The 23,179-nt window shown below is 45.1% G+C and overlaps 1 protein-coding gene across 2 annotated transcripts in view; it reads right to left on the bottom strand.

Annotated features, from left to right (window-relative positions):
- Positions 1 to 23,179, bottom strand: part of inpp5a (inositol polyphosphate-5-phosphatase A) — a 114,167-nt gene that overhangs the window by 44,528 nt on the left and 46,460 nt on the right. For both annotated transcript variants that reach the window (XM_011484012.3, XM_020709239.2), the window contains exons 5-7: positions 8,054 to 8,117; positions 5,848 to 5,951; positions 499 to 551 (exon numbers count right to left, since the gene is read on the bottom strand). In XM_011484012.3, the coding sequence (XP_011482314.2) occupies positions 499 to 551; positions 5,848 to 5,951; positions 8,054 to 8,117 (221 nt within the window). The remainder of the gene's footprint in view (positions 1 to 498; positions 552 to 5,847; positions 5,952 to 8,053; positions 8,118 to 23,179) is intronic.

The raw sequence follows: 23,179 nt of genomic DNA, 5'->3' as shown, positions 1-23,179 counted from the left end.
ACCCAGAGGGATTGCTCTTATCTTGAGCTCTTTATTCTGCAGTGACATCCTGAAAAAATGGAACATGGATGGGGGGGGGGGGGACTCTGATCCGATCTCCTGCTCCTCAGCCGTCGCTCTCCCGGCCGCTCTTGTCAAACGTCATGCTCCAATTAAATGCTTACCGTTTCAGCTCTTTAGTTCTAATGTCATCCCTCTATTAGATTACCCCCCCCTCGCCCCCCCCCCCGCGTTTCTGCATGCTGGAAGCAGCATTTCTATTTATCCTGTACAGGTTCGATTGCATCTAATGTTTTTTGTCATCTGTCATATGCAGCTGCTTGACTAACGATATTACATCTAATCGAATCTCTGCATGCCACTGTGGGTCACCCCCCATGAGATACTCAGTCAGTCTGTGATCCCCCCCCCCTGCCTGCACGGAGAGGTGACACCTCAGTCTGCTGTCCCACTGATGGGGGGGGTCTGCTGCGGTAAAGATCACTCCATAAAACTCACCAGTCAGCCAGGGCCCATCGAGTCCTGATGAATCCCTTTCTGGACCACTTGCACTGCGGAAGAGAGAAGCTGGCTTTAGCATGACACACGTTTCAGCAGCAGCTGCATGCAGACGCCATGGTCCAGTCTGCTGAACATGCACCAAAGAGGATCTGCTAAACTCAACCTCAATACATATTTTTATTAAATTGGTTCATTTGTTCAAAGAGTCAGATGATGGAATAATAAATATAGAGTCATGGTTTTAAATCCTGAACACCTCTTATAGTTCCACCCTGACTGGCTTGACCTGGGAAGATGCTGGGGGTCATTACAGTAGATGATCCCATTTCCACTGCAGTCAGACAGCATGATCCACCGCATGCTAATCTTCAGTCATGGTTAGCTTTAACGTCTGTCCACATGTTCAAAAACAAAGTATACGCAAGATGCAGATGAAGGCAACCAAGAGAAAAGCTCAGCATCCATTACAATGGATTCTATCTATCGATCGATTGATCGATAGATAGATAGATAGATATGAACTTGTGGTCCAAACAATCTTTTGTGAAATTCTTCTATATCAACGTCAAAGAAGCAGAAATAGGAGCAGCACTTGTGTTCCCAGGCCTGACTCTGGTGTCCACATCAGTCTAACTGGTTTTTCTAATCCATTTAAGCAGCCTGAGGGTGAGCGCATGTGGGAAAACATGCCCAGGAGCCGTGCCTCAGACAAAAACACCTGGAAGAGTCTTGGCCTGATCAAACATCTTCTTCGTCCTCAAACAGCACAAGACCAGCGAGCGCGTGATCGTTCTGCAGCAGCACATGATTCAGCACCAAGCTGGTGATTAAATGAGGGACAGATGGATGTTTTCCGTCTCCTTCTCTCTGATGCTCCACACAGGGAGTTAACTACAGTGACAAATAAACTAATTACAGGCTAGGTCACATAATTACAAATTGATTAATTTTATTAAAAAAATAAAATCATGCAAATGAAAAGGCTAAGAGGTATTTGATCGTGCCTCACATCTTTCAATCTGCATTAGCACAAGATGAACTGTATCAAATTGAATTGCATTAGCATACTTGAATTAATCCAAACTGCCACCGCAGGATGTATGGACTTAATTATGCCCCTCTGCCCCGATACTGTGATCTTGAAAGGAGCAAATGGGATTAGATATGTGAAAAAGCAGATTGGATTTGAGCTCAGTCCATGTTTGTCTGTTACCAAGACAAAGATGAGCAACAGAGACGGGGGAACAAGTCTGATAATGACAGCAATCGCACGGCAGGTTCCCTGCAGAGCACCTTTAGGAAAGGAAGGATCAGAAGACGAGGAGGGACGGGATGGGGGGGCTGCACTGAAGCTAAGATCCAACCGCAGCCAAAGATGTTTAATCTGGATTTCATTTAAAGAGCCATTAACTACAATGGCAGCATTAAAATCCATCACTTTCTTGACACCTGGCCCCAGATCAGTCCATTCCCTCCACATGTGACTGATTGACCCCACTGCTGGTTTATAGACACACACACACACAAAGTAAACACACAAACCCTGCGTGCATCATGCACATTAGGTTGTTCATTCAAGTCAACACAGCTCAGCTCCTCTCTGACAGGACTCTGCTGCACAGCATTATCCCAAACAATCAGCACTAGCAGAAAAGCGCCTCGCCCCATTAGGTGACATGATGACATCACCAGCAGCTGATCAGAAAGATCTGAACGTGCATACTGACCACGCCGCAGACGCCACGGGGAAAAGGCGTGTTCGGATGGAAGTATGATTGCTTAATGCGTTTGACGGTCGAGTGGAGGGGGGTCGTGGTGAGGCGACCATAATCAGGGTGACATTGGTTGAACTTGTCCAGGTCAGCGGCAGCATCACCTCCCATGACAGTGATAAAGTGCGGTCGGGGGGGGGGGGGGGGGGGGGTCCTATGAGATGCTGATGCCTTCACACTAGAGGGACACAATGAATTTAAACTATCTGCTAATCCAGAAATGTCTTTGGTTTTGTTCCATCTGAGGTGCAGATGTTCATCCTTTTGCCTTTTTTATTACTTTGAACAAACTAGTTTAGAGGAATCTTTACATTTTCAAACAATAAATCGGATTGACTTCACTAAAAGGATGTAAATGGAAGCATCAGCTTTTTGAACTTTGATTTCAGTGTTTGAAACTGTGACCACTCTTTGTTCTTAAGAGGTTGCTTTTTGGTTGACAGCTGCGTGGTGTCTTATTTCAAAATTAAGAAAAACAGAAACGGAAGAAAAACTAAGAATTCCTCAAAATGTGAAATAGTTTTTTACTTTTGACAGATGCACGTAACACTTCCTTTCAAAATAAAAGCTAATAAACTCCTATGAAACAATTTAAGGCAGAATGGACATGTTCCTGTTTTTTGACCCTATTCCTGTTGAGGTCTGCAGGAATCTAAAAACATTTACCTAGTCAACTTACTTCTCAGTGCACCTCAGCCATAAATGATCAAATTTACTAATCTACAGTAAATAAATGCTCACTTATCTAGCTTTACTTTAAAAATCACTATTATTTCATCTTTCTTGAACCAGAGAGCCACTATGGAGTCACATGTGGCTCCGGAGCCTCAGGATGCAGACCCCTGCTCCAGGATTATGGGAAAGGCGTCTGTCGGTTAAACGAAAGCCATGCGGCACAAAAGCAGTCCGTCATAAGAAACCGACAAATGCCGGCTGATGTGAGTCCCACGTACGAGAGAAAACATCTGAAGCCTTTGCTGCAGCACGAGTGGACGAGGAAGCGCAGCTCTAAAAGTTCTTCTTGCAGTAAAGTTTCCTCCGTTTGCAGACGTGAACACAGAAAGTCTTCATTTAGCTTTCATCTCAACGTCTAGCCCTCATTTATGAGCTCCTCAGCCTCGTGGATCACACCTGTCACACAGACCTCCATCGGTGTCACAGGTGTCTTCCCCGCTGATAAATGCAGGGAGAATTTTACAAGCAGAGCTGCTTTAAATGACTTCATCTCCTTAACGTGGCCGTCACGTCTATGAATCACATCTGCTGTTAAATCAGAGGAGCAACAAACACGGAGGAAGTTAACTTTCATGGAGGGCAGAGCTTAAACGTAATGGTGTAAACTGCGGTGCCATAAGAAGGTATGAAATGCCAGAGCTCTTAAGGAAACCCTGATGTGCCAAACCAACGGCACAAACTCCTATGGATGTTGATCTACAGCCTGACGCCAGCTCCTTCTTTCCTTTTTTGTTCCGTCACTCGTGTAAAACAATCAATACTGGGGGCACATTAAGGTCTGGGTCGTATACTTTATTTATAAAAGGCAATAACAAATCCTTCTGATGCAGTGGCTTTTGGAGGCACGGAGCCCAAACCAATGCATTCATTACCACAGAAGGGTGGAGGGACTGACACGACAACAAGAGGTGACACAGTGTCACCAAATCCATCACTGGAACCGCTCAGAGGACCTCTCTGCTCACTCGCTCCAACATCCTCACACTTTGACACGGAAGTGAACATTTTCTTCTAAATTAGTCATTTACAAAGCCTAAAGCTGGAAAAACAACAAAACAACCTCCCTGACGGGCTGGAAGAGGAGGTGGAGTCATCAGGTCCAGTTTTTCCTTCTGAGAAACACAGATCAAAAGTTAAGAGAATTGACAGCACCAGTACTGTTCCTGCACTGGGAACCAGTCAGATAGAGAACTGCTTTGAAAGTGGCTGCTAATCTATGGAAACGTCAGATGTGATACTAGCAGCCCAGGTGCTAAAGGATCCTGCATCTCTGTAGTAAAAAGGTGCAAACACAGTAAAAAAACTCCCAATGACGTCCTGAGAAGAGACAGAAGAGAAAGGCCCATCCGTCTCTCTGGCCACCTGAGCTGTCAGAGCCTTCCAGGTTCCTCTCAATAACTTTTAATGACCCGTTTGTTTACTCTGCCTTATTTATAGCTCTAGCTGCCTGATCTGAAATCTAGCGTCTGCTTTTGGACTCCCAGTGGCGTTCTGCTCAGCCCAAGATCTGCAGGTAATAGGATTCCTCAAAGCTGCAGATAGATGGCAAATCTAGGCGGTTTCATCTACTAAAAGAGGGCATAAATCACGCGCAGAGGAAGCGGGGACGAGGCAGGGGTTATCACCAGTCTGCCTCCCTCATGAGAGCTTTGCATTAAAGCATTAGTGAAATTAATTCATCTTTCATAAGAGGTTTGAGCAGTATCTGTGATCTATGATAACAACCAATTTCTCACTACGGAGGGGCCGCAGGCAGAGCGAGGGAGGGGGGCAGGAAAAAAAATACTCTGCAAGCCTGATAGACTACACAAATCTGCTCTTTTTAAATGGGCTAACATTATGTGGAGTGCTGCTCTGTGGAGCATCATCTCAGATTCATATCCCGGCGGCAAAAGAGACATATATCACTAAGCAAAACTTTTCCCATCTGCCCCCCCCCCCCCATCACACACTACTGTCTCCATCAACCTTCTCACAGTCTGCTGTCGTGTTTGGCTGAACAACTCTTTGCTGCCGCACCTGAAATGCCGTTAATTTGCTTTCAATCATTTGTGGAATGGGTGGGGGTGTTTGTCTGTATGTGTGTGTGTATGGGGGGGGGGGGGGGGCAGCACTGTGTGAAAGAGACAGATATGAAAGGGAAGCATGTGAAGGAGCTGTATCATCTGTTCTGCATATATTTGTGGAGGCGGCTGCTGGAGCGTGGGTGACAGATGACTGGGGAGGGAAGGGATGACACACGGCCGGTCCTGCTCTTTATTACCAGATCAGCGCGGCCGCTACGCCCAAATAGAGGCAAGAGGGCCTGGCTGCAGACATCAACGTCCAGAACCAGAAGTCTTCCACCAGAACCGCTAGAAAAAAGCTTGACTTTGACTGTAGTTACAGCGTTTCCCATTATAAGCTTTCATAAAACTTTTTCTAGTTCAATAACGTTCATGGAGTCTGTATTATCTACTGACTTCTAAGGTTCGACTGTTATCAGTCTCTTTTCACGATTGTGTTCTTCGTCCACAACGACTCTGGCACACAATCATGAAAAAGAACACAATCGTGTCTGATAACAGGAAAGCCTTTTCCTACAACTCTGTACAGCTTTGGGTTAGGGTTAGGTTAAGGTTAGGGTAATTAGTATGATTTCCGCTTCTGGCCAATGATGTCAGGTGCCATCTTGTCTGCAGCAAGGTCCTTCTCAATAATGGCGCTCCTCACCTGAAACTGAAAGAGTGACAGCCAACACCAACATGTCTGGCCTGATCGGCCTTCAGAGCTTATGTCTGGGGCTTAGGGAAACCAAAGCAAGAACAAAAAAGTGAAGGTGTTTGTCTGTGGAACCCACCTGAGGATAGTAATCCTTGGGAAACTTTGCCTTCTCCAGCGAGGATCTGCTTTCCAGGGTCTCTGAGCACGTCTCCCTTCCCACCACCTTCTCGAATATCTTGGCTGAAGAGGAAAAAGAAAGAAAGGAGACAGAGTAAGAGAAGTGGATGAGAGAGGGGAGAAGTAAAAATAGATTCTGTCATAGGAACAGATGTATGCTGGCTCCCTCAGACAACTGCTCCACCTGCTGGCCTGAATGAAGGTGTGCAAGAGATCAGGGTCCTTTCATGTGGAGGAAGTGGACCAGATCCTTTTTCCAGCAGAATGTGTTTATAGATGTTTGAATAAACTCTTCTGCCAATATTTGCACATTTTCTTAATATAATGGTCCTCTCTTAAATTCTGCTGTGAGTGTGCCAGAGACCTGGGGAGGGGGCTGGCTGTTGAAATTCATGTCATCTACTTTACCTGCTCTATGTTTTGTGGGGTCATAGCTTGATGAACGATATGAAACTCCTTTAGAAAATTCTCAATCTCTTTAGTGTTTTTAATGTTCATGTTGCTACTCAGGTTCAGGCTGAACTTTGATGACATTTTAATTAAAACTGTAAAGTTTCATTCAAGATCAACATTTTGAGGGAGTGGGAGGGAGGTTACATAACGGACGCACTGCCCTGACACCCAACCATATCCGTCCACAGCAGACAAACCAGTCGAACTCGGGGTTCAGTCGCACTCAGGTTACCTGCTGCGAGAATGCCTTTCCTGAAAATAGGAACCAACAACAAGCAAATGAAGTGATTTGTCTCAGAGCATGCAGTTGCGTGGCTCTCAAATGACCTGAATAACAGGACCCAATGCATTAAACATGAAGGTCTCTGTTCTAAAATTGTAACTGTCCACAGGGAGGGGGGGGGGTGCCACAGGGCTCAGTTCTGGGCCCCCTACTATTTATTTTGTACATAAATGACTTGGTTAAAAAATTCTCTGATGCTAATCTGCATTTTTTTGCTGATGACATAGTTATTTACTGTTATGGATCATCTCCTGCTCGGGCCATTGCAGAAAGCTTTAGTTGCTGTCCAGCATTCACTTATTCAGTTACAATTAGTTCTCAATGCTAACAAGACATAACTAATGTTTTCAAACTCAAAGAAGGTCCCTGAAACAATTCCAATGGTATCCACCTTGGATGGAGATGTCACAGAGGCGGTTCATGAGTCCCTCACCTTTAAATCTCACATGGTAATACGTGTTAAAAAAAACCTAAAACTTAAACTTGGCTTTTTTACTTGACACGTGTCATGCTTCCCTGAGGTTCATTATCAACTGTAGATCTTTGACGCATCATTGTGACCTGTATTCCAGAGTACAATGGTCGTCTCTGGCCACTAGGAGGTAGGGACATTGGAACACTTTTATGTACAAGGCCTTGCTTGGATTACTGCCTCCCTACATTTGTTCTTTAATCATAAGGAGACGTGTGGAATCTCACTCCTTAAGATGTAAAGACCAGTTGTTGCTTTCTGTTCCATTTGCTGCACAGAGCTGGGGAAAAGCCCAATCTGCTCCTTTTGCTTGGAATATGCTGCAGAAAGACTGGAAACTAACTGAACTGGTATCTTTAAATCTTTTTAAGAACAAGCTCAAAGCATCAGAGACTGAAACAATAATGCAGCTGCCTTTCATGATTTGTGTGACTTTAATGATTGTTTCTTTGTATTTTTTGTGTTGAAATGTGCCGCCTCTTGGCCAGGACTCCATTGGAAAGAAGGTTTTTGATCTCAATGGGACTTTCTTAGTTAAATAAAGGTTAAATAAATAAATAAAGTCTCTTCTCTGGAACTCCTCCCCTGCCTGGCCCCGCCCCTCATGGGGGCAGCTGGTGCTAATCCTGACTCGGTGCGTAATAGAAAGCGAGGCACCTTCACATCTATATCTTTTATTTAATTAGCACGGTCCCTGGACCTGCGCACCCTCTGACTCCTCACGCTGATGAGACCGCTGGAACTGTCCAATAACTTGGCACACGTCATTACTGTAGGCCCGAAGTCGTATGAATTAAATGCCAATATTAATAAGCAGACCCACTGGGGCCTTTACATTACATCCAGAGCCAATCTCAGCTGGGTGGTGTTGATGGAGGCAGAAATAGCCTGTGGATGGTTGCAGATGTGAGGATGTCATTTCAGTGAGATGATGTGGAGCAGGGACCAGACACTCACCATTGAAATCAAACTGCTGGATGTTTTTCAAAGTCTCGTGGATAAAGTAGAAGCTTCCCAAAGCCTGCAAGAAGAGGAGATCTAATGAGACGTTTCATGGAAGCACTTCAGTGTTTTGTTCAGAGACTAGACAACAACAGGTGCTCGCTCTCCTTACAGTACGCTCAGCTCTAACATTCAGTCAACAATCGTCCACTTCAATCGGCTTAAAATCTTCATTTTCCCTGCAAACCATCAGGAAACTTTCCCAGTTGGCGGACGAGCCAATCAAAGTGTGTGAGAAAGAGTGGAGTGGTGCCGAGGGGGATTTGATGCGGTTCACAGTCCACTACACTGCTTTCTGTCTGCCTCTTTACATTTCAGGCAAACGGAGGCAAAGCTGGAGCTCAATCCGCTGTCTTTAGCATGCAGGCCTTTGGCTCAGGATAATTCCCGCTCTTTGTACTCGCCTCAGAAAATAATGCGGGACAGTTGAGGAACTTTCCCCAGAAAGACGGGGAAAGGTGGCGATTGCTTTCTGTAACAGGTTTTCTGTTTTGGGGGGCTGCTGCAGCGATTGGGCCGGCCTCTGCATTATTTATGAGGCTCGGCACATCTTTAGATTAAACATTTGCTGATTTGTCAAAAGCACAAACATGACGTCCATCTCCTTGACACAGACGCTCAAGAAAACGCCGTTTCACATCTAATTGATGAGGGCTGCAGCTAGTGACCAGCACCCTCGCCACAGTGCCCTCCCTTCCATCATTCCTTCACTTGGGGAGGCGGCAGAGGAGGGATGAGGTGGGTGGGGGTGCGATTACTGTGCCAGGCGAAGGCGGTGCTCAAGGTCACAGCTTCCCATCGAGGGAGGACGACTTCCAGGAAGGCCCTCGGTGTTTATTGGCGCTCGCTTCTCTTTGTGTCGTCTTTCACCTTAAAGTGCCGACAACAGACGAGGAGCAGAGCAAGGAGAGGAAAGTACCATTCATCAGTGGGGGGGGGGGGGGGGGGGGGGGGGCACAGCACTGCCACTCTCCACAGATATTCCTCCCAGAAACAGATTGAACTGCAGTGGATAAGTCTCCTGCCACGTCAAAGCACTACTGCCACCCAATTTACAAGAGAAGTGCTTTAAGGCTGCCAGGCGTGATCATCCTGAAGATGGAGAGAAACACTCTTAAAACCTCCAAGATGCATGCTGGTGTCCCCACTGGGGGGGGGGAAAGACTTCCCTGTTAGCTGTAGAAAAGAAATGACATTCTTGATTTAAAATACCAGTGAAGACAAAAAAAACCTCTACTACCAAAGAAGAGTTTGAAAACTGAAAAAAAGAATTGAATTGTTCTGAACCCAACCCAACTGAATTCTGGGATGGAGTCAGTCTGCTCTGAAATGTCCTTTTGAATTCAAAGAGTGCTGCTGGGAGCCAGCATAGGCTTCAGGTTAGCAGGTAAGCTGCAGGTTTCTACAGACTGAAGCTCTCCAATGTTCTGCAGACAGAACCTGCTTTGACCACAGCTGTCCCATCTTCTTCCTGAAACCCTCAAATGAAAAATCAGAAAATATGAAAAATGATGGAAGTATTTTTCGGACCGAAAATGAATAATGTCTAAACACCACTATTCACCTCAGCAAACAAACCTGCACGAATCGAGGATCAAAGATGGATGAATATGTGTGCACCCCCGCCCCCCACAGGCTTCATGAAGAGGCCCTCATATTAGCGGGTGCAATTAATGCGTTTGTCTCCTTACACGACGGCTGCAAACATTCATTAGGGCCGGCCTGCGCTGACAGGCCGTGCTTATCTCCTGGCAGGGGCTTCACAATGGCCCGTGTCACTCGTATGTTCGTCACGTCCCTCTTTATTGACTAGCTGCCAGATTCACTTGAAATAATTAAAAGTATATTTTACATATTTATAAACCCCGCTGCCATAGCGCCTACTTAATTTTCCATTAGGAAAATGCAGTCTATTAAGTGCAGCACGAGGGCTGCGGGGGAGGGAGGGGAACTCAGTAATCACTGTAATTGTAGACAGAAAGACAATAACTGTGCCATAAAAGCTGGGTTTATGACCCGTCCTGGCAAAGCCGTCTCTTATCACGACTCATGCGGCGCGAGCGCCGTGCAGATGACATTTCCAAAATCCCCGCAGACGCAGCCTGAACAAGTCCCAATAGACTGCCGGCCGAGGAAGACAGACTGAAAGCTGCAGTACATATCCTGCATACTGCGCTCTGCAGAATGCTTTATCGATACTGAGGGCTGCAGGAATGAGTCCGGCAGAGGAGCAGAGGCAGGAATCCTGTGACCTCTGCATAGATTTTTTCAGTTTAATGTGAAAAATGAGCCATAAAGCAAACATAAAAGTAATAATTTTTCTTCAAGGTCTCACCTCCAATCTGTGCTCTGAGAGCGGTTGGTCCCCGGAGGGCCGACACGTGCACACTCCACCACCCTGACAGTGGAACTGTGCAACTGTGCTCCGGTCCTCAGCACACTTATGGGCTCAGTTATGAGGCGTTACCATGACAACGCGTGGCCAACCAGAGTTCCACTAGGAGAACGGATGATGCTGTTTCTATAATCTGGTTTTCCTTACCAATAATAGTTATCACCTCACTCAAGGGTCACTGCAGTTCAGAAATCCCACATTAGCAGGCCTTTTGTCTGTTGGTCCAACTGTTGCACATGCAATCGCTCCTCTATGACCGTCTAAGAAAAGAAGGAAAATATCCCATTTAGCAACAGCAGGGAGGAAAACGTCAGATCCTCAAGAACCTGCTGATTAGCCGCCTTTTCAGGTACCTGGGAACCATTTCTCTCTCATGTGGAAGCAGTCAGCCTGGAACTCCTGACCGTTTTCATCCTGCCTCTCTAATGGATTGACCGTCTGTTTGTTTTAGTTTTATAATAATGAAAGGAACAGCGTCGAACTGCATCACGTCTGAAGGAGTTTACCGACAAACTGCTCAGGCAGAACAACGAGAACGTGATCTATCAATATGCAGAAACCCAGAAGAGACAAAGCTTGTTTCCTCTGAACTCTGAGGCAGAGCGCTGGACACCGACAGGTGGATCCCACCTTCCTGCTCTAACAGGACCGTTTGAAGCTGCAATCTGGGATCACCGCCATCACCAACGTGTAATTGTAAAAAGCAAGCAGCACCTTTGACCTGAAGGAAGCAAAGGTTTTTTGAATAGGAATTCATAAAGTCATGAATTCCATTCCCTTGCTGTAGCGCTCTTTTGGACAACTGGATCTGGATCGGATCAGACGGATCAGTCAAAGACTCACAGACAGAAGTCTGTTTTCATCAGCTGCTTGTTGAAAGATGAAAAAGGTGGGAGGGCAGCTCTCAATGAGTGTGACTGTTGTAAACACACAAAAATAATAACACAATGTGTCCGAAATAGAACTTGACATCAACCCCTCTGACCAACCCTCTAGGCATTCTGGGTAGTGTGATCATACAACATCAACTACAGAGCCGTTTCACAAATTTGGGAGAGAAATGGGATTTACATTTGGCAAATAATATGGATAATTGGAATGGATTGATCCATCACATAACCTTGTTTATTGACAGTCATGACTTTTGTACCGGAGCTTTTCCTCACTGCAGTTCTTCCAGAGAATGCAGAATCAAAGAGTTTGGTAGAAAACACGTCACTTTTGTTTCCACTAAAGAACACTCTCATTCATAAATGCATAAAACATTGAAAGGTTTCATTTTAGTCAGTTATGGACCAACATCAAAGGATTGTTTCTCTAAAGGGACAAAGCCACAAAATTAAAATGATATTCCACATGATTAAAAAGGAATATTTTAAGAAGCTGTTTTAAAAATAATGAACAGGTTTTTTAAAGCAAAATGAAATATTTTTAATAATAAAATGGCTAATTTAAAATCTGTCTGCAGGTTTTTTGTAATTTCATGATCTTTTTATATATTTATGAGAGATCTATTGGTTGATTGTGTGATTGCACAAGGTCAACTTTGGGGCTTCATACGTTTCTACTTAAATATTTTCAAAATCCCACAAATATACAGACCAAAAACTTGGTATGTATAGAATGTGGCAAAGGGGCAAATAGAAAAAAGGAAAAGGAAACGGACGATGTTAGATATCCACAAGTCTGGATTTACAGGAAATATACGTTTCAAAAATGATTTTTGAAAAAAAAAAAAAACAGCATTGAAAATTGATCCTCTAATCCAAAACTTCCAAAAGATGGTTTAATGAAATGTTTTTTTTTGGGTTTTTTTTGGGGGGGGGGGCATTATTTCTTCTTTAATGGGTTTAGAAGTGGTTGGCTGGGACTATAATGTACTGACAACAAAACCATGAAAGAGGAAACTTCATGATGACAAACCTCATGTCTGATGTCTGGAGACTGCTGCAGTGTGAGGAGGATTATGTGTGTGTGTGTGTTCTCCCCCCCCCCCCGCCTCTCTGTGGCATTTTAAACCCCCCCCCCCCCCCCCCCCCCCAGCAGGCTGCTCTCCAGTTTATCTCCCACTGATCAGAAATTCCTGAAGCTCCGGATCTGTCAAATCCCAAGTGATGGCGCCTCAAAACGCCACATTCAGACACCTGACGCAGAAAGGTCGATGAGACGGGCTGTCACGGAGGAACCCCCGCAGCCCTGCTGTGTCAGAGGAGCTTAAGGGGGGGCCGTGGATAAGCTTTGACTAATAGGGACATAATATCCCTATTAGTCAGTAAAGATCAGCGCTCACTCATGTAACCCTCTGCAAGCCACAGGGGACAGTCCAGCAGCAGATCTGACAGCTACCAAAAGCAGACTTTTCCCTTTCAGGAACCCCCCCCCATGTCCAACAGGGGACCCATCCATATCTGGCATCTGCCCACCACCCGCCCCGCAGGAAAAAAGCCTGTCCGTCACCCCAAAGAGAGCAGCTTCGATAGAGACGCCCCTGCATTTGGAGAGGCCTTGGTGTTTCTGCCCCTCCTGACCCAGAACCCCCCCAGCTCCCATGTGTGTGCCAAAGCCCCCGCCAAAGGCCATCGATTATTCAGAGTATTGAGCCGCAGTGTCTATGATTCATCGGCTGCCTGGAAGGCCTGACTGGATACACAGACAAAAGTCTCATTAAAACTTCCTCCATCACTTCCTGCGATCTGAAAGCGTCCCGAGTGTCGGAGCCATCCGTCACGTCCCGCAGCAGCGGGGGCTCTGGGCTGGGGGGGGGGGGGGGGGGGCTGCTGTGGTACTGGCAAACAGTCACACTGATGTATGGACATGGGAGTCATGTTACGTCCAAGCTTGTCCTCCTCAGGAGCTTCTACATGTCCAGTGAAAAATCCAAAAGGAGAAGGATTGAAAGCACATCCCAGATCACTTCTTCTGAAGCGGATCCAGAACGAGGGGGGGGTCCAGCCTCCGGAGCTCTGGAGTTCAGGCTGAATCTTACCGTTTCCTCTCAGATTTACAGCTTCATGCTCCCAATAAATTCAGGATTTCATCCCATTCAATAGTCTTTTTTTCCTTTTTCCCCAAATCAAGCATGTCTGATAGTTTTTATCTGCCGGGGCTTTGAAAGAGATGAGTTTTTATTTGAATTCTATCAAATGGGAAAATAAGTCTTGTTGGTAGATTTAAAAAAGTAATCCTGTGTTTTATAAATGAGGATCCATTCCAGCCTGGGATTAGGATTTTAGCTTTGAAATTTTACAGAATAGAATAGAATAGAATAGAATAGAATAGAATTTCTGTTTTAAAAAAAATCAGGAAAAAACATTAGACACATAAAAATCATAACCAGATAAAAAAAAGATGAAATAAAATGCAAACGACTAAAAAATCCAAACAAACAGGAAGTGAACTGAATTCCACAGCAGATCAGTTTGAAATGTGCAGAAACTGGCCTGAGGCTGTCTTTCTGTGTCCTTCCACCATTTCTGAAACAACCCTTCGTTCAGCTCTTCCTCATCCTCCTCTTCCTCCTCCAGTCGCTGGAGGTGCCCCGCCCCCCCCCCCCCCCCCGTTTGAGCTCTGCAAACTTCCAAAGCTTTCAGGTTCTGGCCCCAGCTTCATTACTCCAAAGTCTCCCAGAATGCTTTGCGCTCATGATGGACCTCAGAACGCGATTTTCCTTTCTTTTGAGGAAAACATTATGGATGGGTCTAAACAAGGCACAATAGGCCAAAGCGGCGGCAGCGCCTGACCTGCCAACAATCCCGCCCCCCCTCCCAGCGCCGGCTGCCTCTCTGGAAAATATTGTGCATTAATTTCATTTAGCCCCCCCAAACATTCAATGGTAGAAGTTAATTAAATTGCTTGTCCATTGTGTTCATCCACTTACAAAGTTAATGATATTGTGCCGGGGAATTAAAGAGCGTTTTATAAAGCGCGCGGGATGGGAGCTGGCAGGCACTACATTGCCCAGTTGAACCCTGTCAGTCGGCGGGCTTCGGGACGCCCTAATTAGCGGTGAAATGGATGCTTCCATCTGCCAATTTCCTGCCACGCTCATCAGTCGTGCCGCTGCTCCTCTAACCTGCCTAGCAGAGGGTATAAAGAAATAAAACCATCACAGCAATGACATTCAAGCCAGAAAAAAAGAAAGTGAATACGAGTGTAGATGGAACGACTTTAAAAGAGCTTCTGCCTCATCCAACTTTTTCCTCTGACCACAGGCTTTGCCTCCTTAGCATAATTCTGATGGACGATCTGCATAACTTTGTTAGAAGCGCTGGGCGCATACAGGAACTACATGTGGTTTCTGTGCAGAAAAGAGCTTTTCTCCTTAAAGCTTCTAAACCTGAATTTATGCTTTCTGCCCGGAGATTTCAGGAAGGTGAGCTTCTTCTCTCACTGAGACTGATTAATGCTCTCACTTATTCCACTCCTCTATTTACTAATACCACGCTGCTACTGCAGCAGCTTTTAACGAGGACATAAAAACTGGGACTGAGTAAATGGGATTACACCTGGGGGGCGGCGCCCTTCTTGACCTCCTAATGAGACGGGGCAAAGGCAGGAGCGTCTGTATGAACTCTCAGTTGAGGTAGATTAAATGGAGCTTTGCTGAAAAGCACCACAATGCGCTGCTTTTGGCTTTGAGAAGGGAGATGGTGTTGTTCTGCTCACCTGAGGCCCCCAGGTGAGGGAGGAGCAGACCAAACCGCGCTCTTCAACAGAAGCTGAGAATCAAGTCCTCAGCCGGACAAAGTTGAGGAAATCTGTCCGATTCCAACAAAAACGGAATCTTTCGGAAGTCAAAAGGCCGTGTTTCAAGAAAAAGTAGTACTTTTACTTTCTTGCAAGAAAAAGTTTCTTATCAGGAAAGTTCTTCAAAAGTAAAATAATCTTAGTTTGAGAAAAAGTATCAAACAACAGCTCTTTTTTATTTTATTTATTTGTTTGACTTATTTAAAGAAAATCTGCCAATGGGGGTAAGAATTTCTGACTAATATCTAGGAGGCCTGTTTTTGCATAGGCATAAAATGGTTTGGGGTGCAGCCAGGGTCTCTGGGGGGGGGGCAACACTCACAGAGCTTCGCAGCCGTAGTGCATAGGTAATCTAACCTTTCCAAAAAGCAGAAGCAGAGACACGTTCTGAGCCTGAACGGTTTGGAATATGACAGTTTGATAGATTTACCATTTTCCTGGAATCCAGACGAAGGTTTTGAAATCAACGCACAGGTCTGCTGCTCTTCTCTGCTGTGCTGTCCACACAGAAATGAGATTTAGATCGGTTCACGGAAACAAGCCTTTCAGGAATGTGCTTTAGAAAGTAGGTTTTCCTGAACAGAATCCACACTGAGGGTTTAGGGGGAAGCCTTGAAAGCTCTCACTTCATTGCTCGCACCACGTTGTGTTTGCTAAAGTTGGCTTTATCTGGAATGTGGCATAAAGATAAGCAAATCAAGGAGTTTTATGGGGACAGAGATCTTCTACAGTCACTCAAAGATTTACACACTACCATGATTGTGTTCTTTTGTAACCTCATAACTTCAAAAACACTAAATGATTTTGTCCTCAATTTAATCAAGACGCATTTTCTGGAATTCAACATTTGCTCATTTACTCGAGAGGAGACCAATTATAGTTTTGAAGAGAAATGTTTGCGGCATCTGCGTCTGCTAACAAGGGGATCTTGTGGACAGTAAGTGCAGCAGACATCTGCAGGCGGCCATAAAAGCAGCTTTCTTCCTTTAAGAGAAGGAAGAGAATCTGGAAAAACAATCTTCAAATGCTCCATTGATCCTCATGAAGAGTTCCTCTTTGAAGAACCGTGCTGTCTGCCTCCACAAAAATCATATTTTGAAAAAGGGATATGAAGATGATGCATATTTGCCTTATTAGATTGTTCCTCAGGATGAAAAATCCATTGGAACAATTGAGATCTCCATTGGTAATTAAAGTGGCATTACCTCCCCTCTGCTTCCTCGGCCGCTGCTGGCTCGCCAAAGCCATTATTCAATTGTTTCAGATGTCAGGGGATACTAGGTCTTTAATATACTTATGCTCATTAATGTAAATCATATTTGGCTATGGATGTCCAATAATCAGAAAGAATATTTCAGCTTGTAGTTCCCCATCTATGAAAGTCTTCCCATTAGAGGGGGGGCCGTGGAAACAACAGCTCCTTCAGCTCATTGATTTTTTTTTCCTCTTCTTTTTTTCATCCCTGCATTTTGGAAAGGCTGCTAATGCTGTCATGGACTGTTCATCAATCTATATTTTTATCTGATTCAATAATGTTCCTATTCATGCGGCCTCATTTGTGAAAGACCTGATTAAATTAGGATCATCTGCGCCACAGTGTCATTTTTACTGATTACTGAGTCCAATCAAGAAGTTGCAAAAGTTCACTGATCAAACGCACAGCCTGTTTACCCGCCTTGAGGGATTTTTCCCTTCATATTCAGCCGACTTTTAGAGCCCCCCCCCCCCACTCCCACTCCTCAGGCACGTAAAGAAGCACACAAGTTTTCTCCTTCTCTTCACTTTATCAAACACGTGATGAACATTTTACTGATATAGTATTGTTTCATTCATATGAATGACTTTTATAAGTAACATGATCTGCATATATTTTATATAACTGATCTGCAGTTGTCATGTTGATTTTTGAAATAGTTATTTATTACATAATAATTAAATAATACATCTTTGTCATGTGCTTTATCGACACCTTATGATTCTTAATTCTGTCTGATAAAAACCGGGAACCGGATATTGATAAATCCTGTAATAAAATGGTTACAGTATAACGGGGTGGGATTATATAAGTTCGCTTCCTCCCACTCCCTTTCAAGCAATATTTATTAATATGTCTAATTATCCTAAGTTTGATTAGTTACTGTATGAATGTATGACTGATGATTGTATTGCTTTTGTGTATTTTTTCTACTTTATTGCTTGAAATAAACCATTTCGAATCAAATAAAAAAAAAATTCAAATCAACATATCGGAAAGGTTCCCATTTCTCTGCTTACGGGCCCCCTCCTCCCCCCTCAACACAAGCACGACTCTTTCTGAATGAGGGTCGCATCGTCTCGATGGCGAGCGTCAAACATCAAACGATGCAGCCGCTGCTCCATCCGTTCCGCCTGACAGCGTCTCCAAGGACGTGGAGGTTTGAAGGTGAATCTCTGAACCTGCAGAAGAGGCTGGAGTTCAGAAACGAGTTTTTGGCCAGCGAAAAGCCAGCAGCTTTCGGTGCGGCGCTGTCTGGGTGTGAGCAGAGGCGTTCTTGGAGCACAACAGTGACCACAGGACCGTGAAGCTTAAGAGGAGAAACACACGCAGCAGCTCGTCTCAGGCTAAGACTCCGTCCGCTGCCTCTTTGTGGCCTTTTCTTTGTCTTTATGTAAAAACCAATGATGTGTTATGTAAAATTCCCAGAGGCTTGATTTAAACAGTTGGATATCCTCCATGCTAGCTTAGTTATACTCCAGTGCATCGCCGCTGCGAGCACACGGACGCTGCATGAAAAGCAAATGGAAATGCAGGACTCAGCTTCTTAGATAACAACAAATTATGTCGGGCCTTTTTTCTCTCTTATTGTATTATTCTAATAATAAATAAAAAAGAGGAGTTTTCACGCGCAGATGTTTCTTTTTACGCAGGCTACGAAGCATCCGGCCTCTCCTGCAGCCGGTGTGAGAGGAGGGGAAGCGGCGTGCCGTGCCAGGAGCCGGCGGACCCCGGCTGCTCTCCTGTACCCTTCACAGCCACAGTCGTGGGAAGAAAAGAGGATTTGGAGGGGCCCATGCAGGTCCTGCAGGAGGAGGCCGCCCCATTGACCGCTCAACAGATGACCAGGTGGTGCTGTGCTGTTCCTGAGTGCTGCCATTTGTCAAACCTTTGGGCTGAAGAGTGAAAACAACATTCAGGTCCCCAGCACTCTGAGAACCAGTCAGCCCAGGAGCTTCTTTGGGAAGTCTCTCTGCTCCTCTGATCAGAAATGTAATTAAGCTTTTAAAATGAAGAGCCTGAATTTAACAGTACGAGCATAACATCCAATCTAATTAGAGAATCCTTTAATGAGTGGCTAATTAGCTGCTGCGTGGTGCACACAGGAGGCTTTTGTGGCATGAACCCTTCTGACTGGGCCACTCTTTGTGTTAGATTAGTTCCCACTTGGGAGAGATTATTGACTAAAATATGGTTATGTTTTGCTTTATCCCTTTGTAGGCACCAATCGGACATGTTCACAGGGTCAGACAGAGGTTTGGACTCCTCGCCTGGGTTACCGGGCGACATTCAAGGTGGAGGCCAAAACATTCATGCTACGACCCCAGATGTTAGACTTTTTTCTTTGAACACTAAACCCACCGGTGACAGCTGAGGTTGGTGCCAGTGTGAGAGTGTGTGACTGTTTGTGTGCATGGGTGAATACAACAGAGATTGAAAAGTGCTTTGGGCCTTCTAAGAAAATAGTAAAGAAGGGCAGAAAGGATTCAATTTAACGTCGATTCAATAATTTGTGGTTGTCAATACAGTTCACAGTCCATATTTATTCATTTTAAAGAAATTCCTGCTACTGAACAGTGAAGTTTTCCAGATTGTTCCAGATCATCAAGTGGAAATGAAATCTGTGTCCAAAGAAACAAGTAAACTAGAATGAATGTCAAATCCATTCACATGTTAGTTTCCTAAAGTTCACCACTGTTGTTTTTCCACATCCAAAGAATCCAAAGGGAACATTCTGAGAACATTCTAGACACTGGATGGTCACATGACTTTATTCGAAGTCTGTCCACACATTGGACTGGAATGACGGACTGATCCGTGTTTGATGACATCACATGTGTTGTACGCTGATGCACTTGGTCGTTTTAACGCTATACTAAAATAAACCTATCATGCCTCAATCCAGATGGTATTTTCCAATATTGATTATAATTGATTGTTTTCATGATGATTAATTGCTACACCTATGTAGTAAAGCCCTGTATGAGTACACCCCATTTGACCGTTTGGGAGCATAAATGGGAGAGAAGATGAGCAGAAGCCCTTTGCACACAGAGCCTAAAAAGAGCAAAGGAGACTGGAAGAAGGGCTTCACATAAAACAGTCTTTTTCCATTTTCTTAGACGGCCACATTGGATAGAAATTTGCTCAGTAGTTTCCTCAAACAGGCTGGTAGTCACATGACTGCTCTTCCCGCTCCCTCAGCCCCGCCCCTCATCTGCTGAAGCCGGTCTTCCTCTGACCCCTGAACCTCACAGGAACTGCACTCATTTTCCTCACAAGAATCAATTGGGACGAGGAGAAAGGCCCAGATTACCACCCGGAGTGGGACACACCCCTTCGGAAGAGAGCGTGCGCTGTTTTTATAGGTAACAGTTAAACAGAGGTGGTTCTTCGGGGACAAAGACGTCTTCATGCTGCCTGACCCTCAGAATGAGTCATGCCAAAATGCACCATTTAATATTGTGAGAAAACGGAGGAGCTGGATGAGTTATCGTCCTCGTTCAACTTGAAGCATGTGAGGGCAATTTGTCTGAAAAGATGAATAAAAAGAGGCCAGCTTTGAAAAAGAACATGGCAGATTCAGTCAAGGGCGAGAGAGGGCATATGACGGCAAATTTCCAGCCATGTGGCTGTTTGGTTTTTTGGTTTCCTCTTCAGGGATCTATTTATACGCTGGCTAACCCGTTTGACTGGCCGGCATCCCCTAAAATCAGATTAGGAAGTTATGAGGCCTGTAATTAACCAGCTGTTTCACTTGAGGGCTTCCTATTTCCTAATGAAGAGCAAGTGAAAATGATTTAATAATCCAGCAAAAGTCCTTATGGGCAATTAATGTGTAGTATAGAACATAAACATGACAATAATGTCGGCTACGGATTTAAAGAGGTGGACAGCCTGTTGGGGGGGAGGGGGGTAATGACAGCTAAAGAGGAGAGGCGGGCTGTGATGCCATTATTCTGACAACAAACCAGGGATGGAGGTGGGAGCCGCAGTGAATGAGGCTGCGCCTTTTTAATGGCCTACGTGTTTGAAATGTGCTGCACAATACCTGCTAATTGGATTAGGTGCTACCGCAGTGTGTCCCTGTGGTTGTAGGCTGATGTGAATGGACGGCCGGTTGACTAAAGAATGCAACAGCATTAGAATAAGGTGATTGGATGACAGAGGGGAGCCGAGCCCGGCCGCCCTCGTCCGTGCCAAGTCCATTACGCGTATTGAAGGCATCTTGATATCACTCATGGGTCGTCAGCCAAGAGAAAGAGCATGATGCTGTTTTGTTTAGCCTTCATTGTCAGGATGGCGCCACTTTTCCATCCAGGTGTAAGTAATGCAATCAGTTAAGGAGCAGAAGACACCACCAGCACCACCACCTGCACAGCCTTAGGATGCTTCAGAATGCTGGAATACGACAAGCTCAAGGGCAAGATTCAAAACTTCCAAACAGGACTGTGTTTACATTTACAGTTACAGGCAACTTTACCAGATCAGGAGTGACAGGAAGAACTGCTTTCACAGCACACACCCACGTCTCAGCCTTTAGTATGTGCTATGCTTTTTCACAGAACGTGGCACAGGTGGGGGGTTAAGAGGAAAGGCTTGGAAATAAATCCTGTAAATGAGACAGAATGGACTGTCCCTCTTTTTTTTTTTTACTTGTCCTGTCCAGCAACGGAGCAAACAGGTGAGAGCAGAAGGCCTGTTGTGTTGGCCAGATGTTACGGTTACAACAGGGGTTGTGAATCTTCTGACACACTTTTGAGGTGTGTACTGTTCTGACAAATGTCAACATGAATGTGAACAAGTTTAAAATGTTTTCTACAGCTGAGCACCACTCCATTTACTGAAGATTATTATATTATATTACTAAAATCAGCAAACTAATGAAAACGTAAAAATATTGAATGTTTCATGCAATAACGGCCCCATCACAGAATGAACTTCCATCCGTTCCTCAGGCCCTGTGTCATAATGGAACAGAAGATGAATAAACCATGAACTTCTTTTTCATGTTAATGGCTGTGAAGTTCTTAGAAATATTGATGGTATTTTGTTCTGATGTGTCCAATCCTGTTGCTGTAGGTCTGACAAACCACAAATGCAGTACTTTTGGTTTCTAACAAACAGAGTTGCAGTACTATTTGAACTTTGACCTTCTGGAAGTTTATCATCATTACTGTCAGGTGTAAATGTTAGCATAAAGGGGGCGGAGCCTGTCCACACACACAAACACACACACACAGACACACACACACGTTACAAATATACCTGTTGGCTCCGAAAATCTTCACACACAAACACGTCATCATGTCTTCAATACAACAACAGCTTAGTGTGTGTTTGTAGGCAAATACTTGTGCACATACTTGTGCCTACAAACAAAATGCATACATACAAGATGTCAGGTATGCAGGTGTTCAACTCCCAGGTTATTCCAATGTAACCACAATGTCTGGATGGCGGGAGGAACCGGTACCCGAGTGGGCGTCGCCCATGAAGACCTTCTATCAGCATCACTTCAGTGTGAATAGCAGAGGACATCGTCACTACTTTGTATATTTCCCAGAAGTCACAGAAAAATACTTTGATGTAGATTCTGATGATGAAAGATTTGACCAGAGCTGACTACAACGGCTCAGTTAGCAGGAGGAAAGTAAAAGAGTAACACAGGAGGACATGAGGATCAAGATCAGAGGTGTCAAACTCCAGACCTGGGGGGCCCACCTCCTGCTAGATTTCCAGAAATCCTGCCTCATCTTCTGCTGGTTACCTGGATCAGGTGTGTTTAGCCAATAAGGAGCTTCACTGGCAGGTTGGTTTGGAAAACACCGGCCCTCCAGGCCTGGATTTGGGACCCGTGGATCAGATTATTGATACATATTGGATCCACACTCATTTGTTCAACGCCAAGACCCCCTGTAGTGCAGAAAACTGTGGAAATCCTGCCTTTTATTATACATGAGGAATAATGAAAAGCGAATCGTCTCCTCCAGTCCAATAACCGTCTTTAAAGGTCAAACATTGTATAACTGAGGGCCTGTGTTAATGTAAAGTTAAATGTTTATGGCCACTTCCTGCAAATGTACATTAACGCTCAATGTTTCCCATTTCTTCTTCGTGCTTTGTGGCCCCCACCCATCAGAAGAACTGTGTTCACCTGAGGCAGGTGTGAGGAGCTAATCACCCCGCAGCACAGTGCGGACTGCAGGAGCCTCTGGCTTTCTTTAAACTGGGGAGAAATTGCTTGGATTTATTGCCCCACCACGTCCCGCCCTCCCCCTGATATTAACCAGCTGTGCGTGACTCCAGGCTCAAGTGAGGAGATCAATCCCCCAGGAAAGTGCCATCCTCCTCAGACAGGCCGGTGAGGCGCGATGAGAGGAGAATCACGAACCGGCACTTCCGCCGCTCTCGCAGATGTTTGGATTAGGGGATCGTAGCAGACAGACCCCCCCGGCACACACACAACACCCCCCATTCGTACATGATACCAGGTATCAGGCAAGGCCACCCCAGAGGAGGGGGGGAGACATATAAATATATATATATATATATATATACACTTAGGCAGGAGAAAGGTCAGGCAGGCTGAATGTGGCAGGCAAACAGGCGGCGGGGGCCCGGGGGCCCAGGGATGAATCACAGGAGAATTGGTGCATGGCAGTGAATGAATAACCCGCCATGG

This window comes from Oryzias latipes, chromosome 15 (genome assembly GCF_002234675.1).
Source record: "Oryzias latipes chromosome 15, ASM223467v1".
NCBI lineage: Eukaryota > Metazoa > Chordata > Actinopteri > Beloniformes > Adrianichthyidae > Oryzias > Oryzias latipes.
The sequence above is the reverse complement of the archived record's forward strand: the minus strand, read 5'-3'. Positions and strand labels throughout refer to the sequence as shown.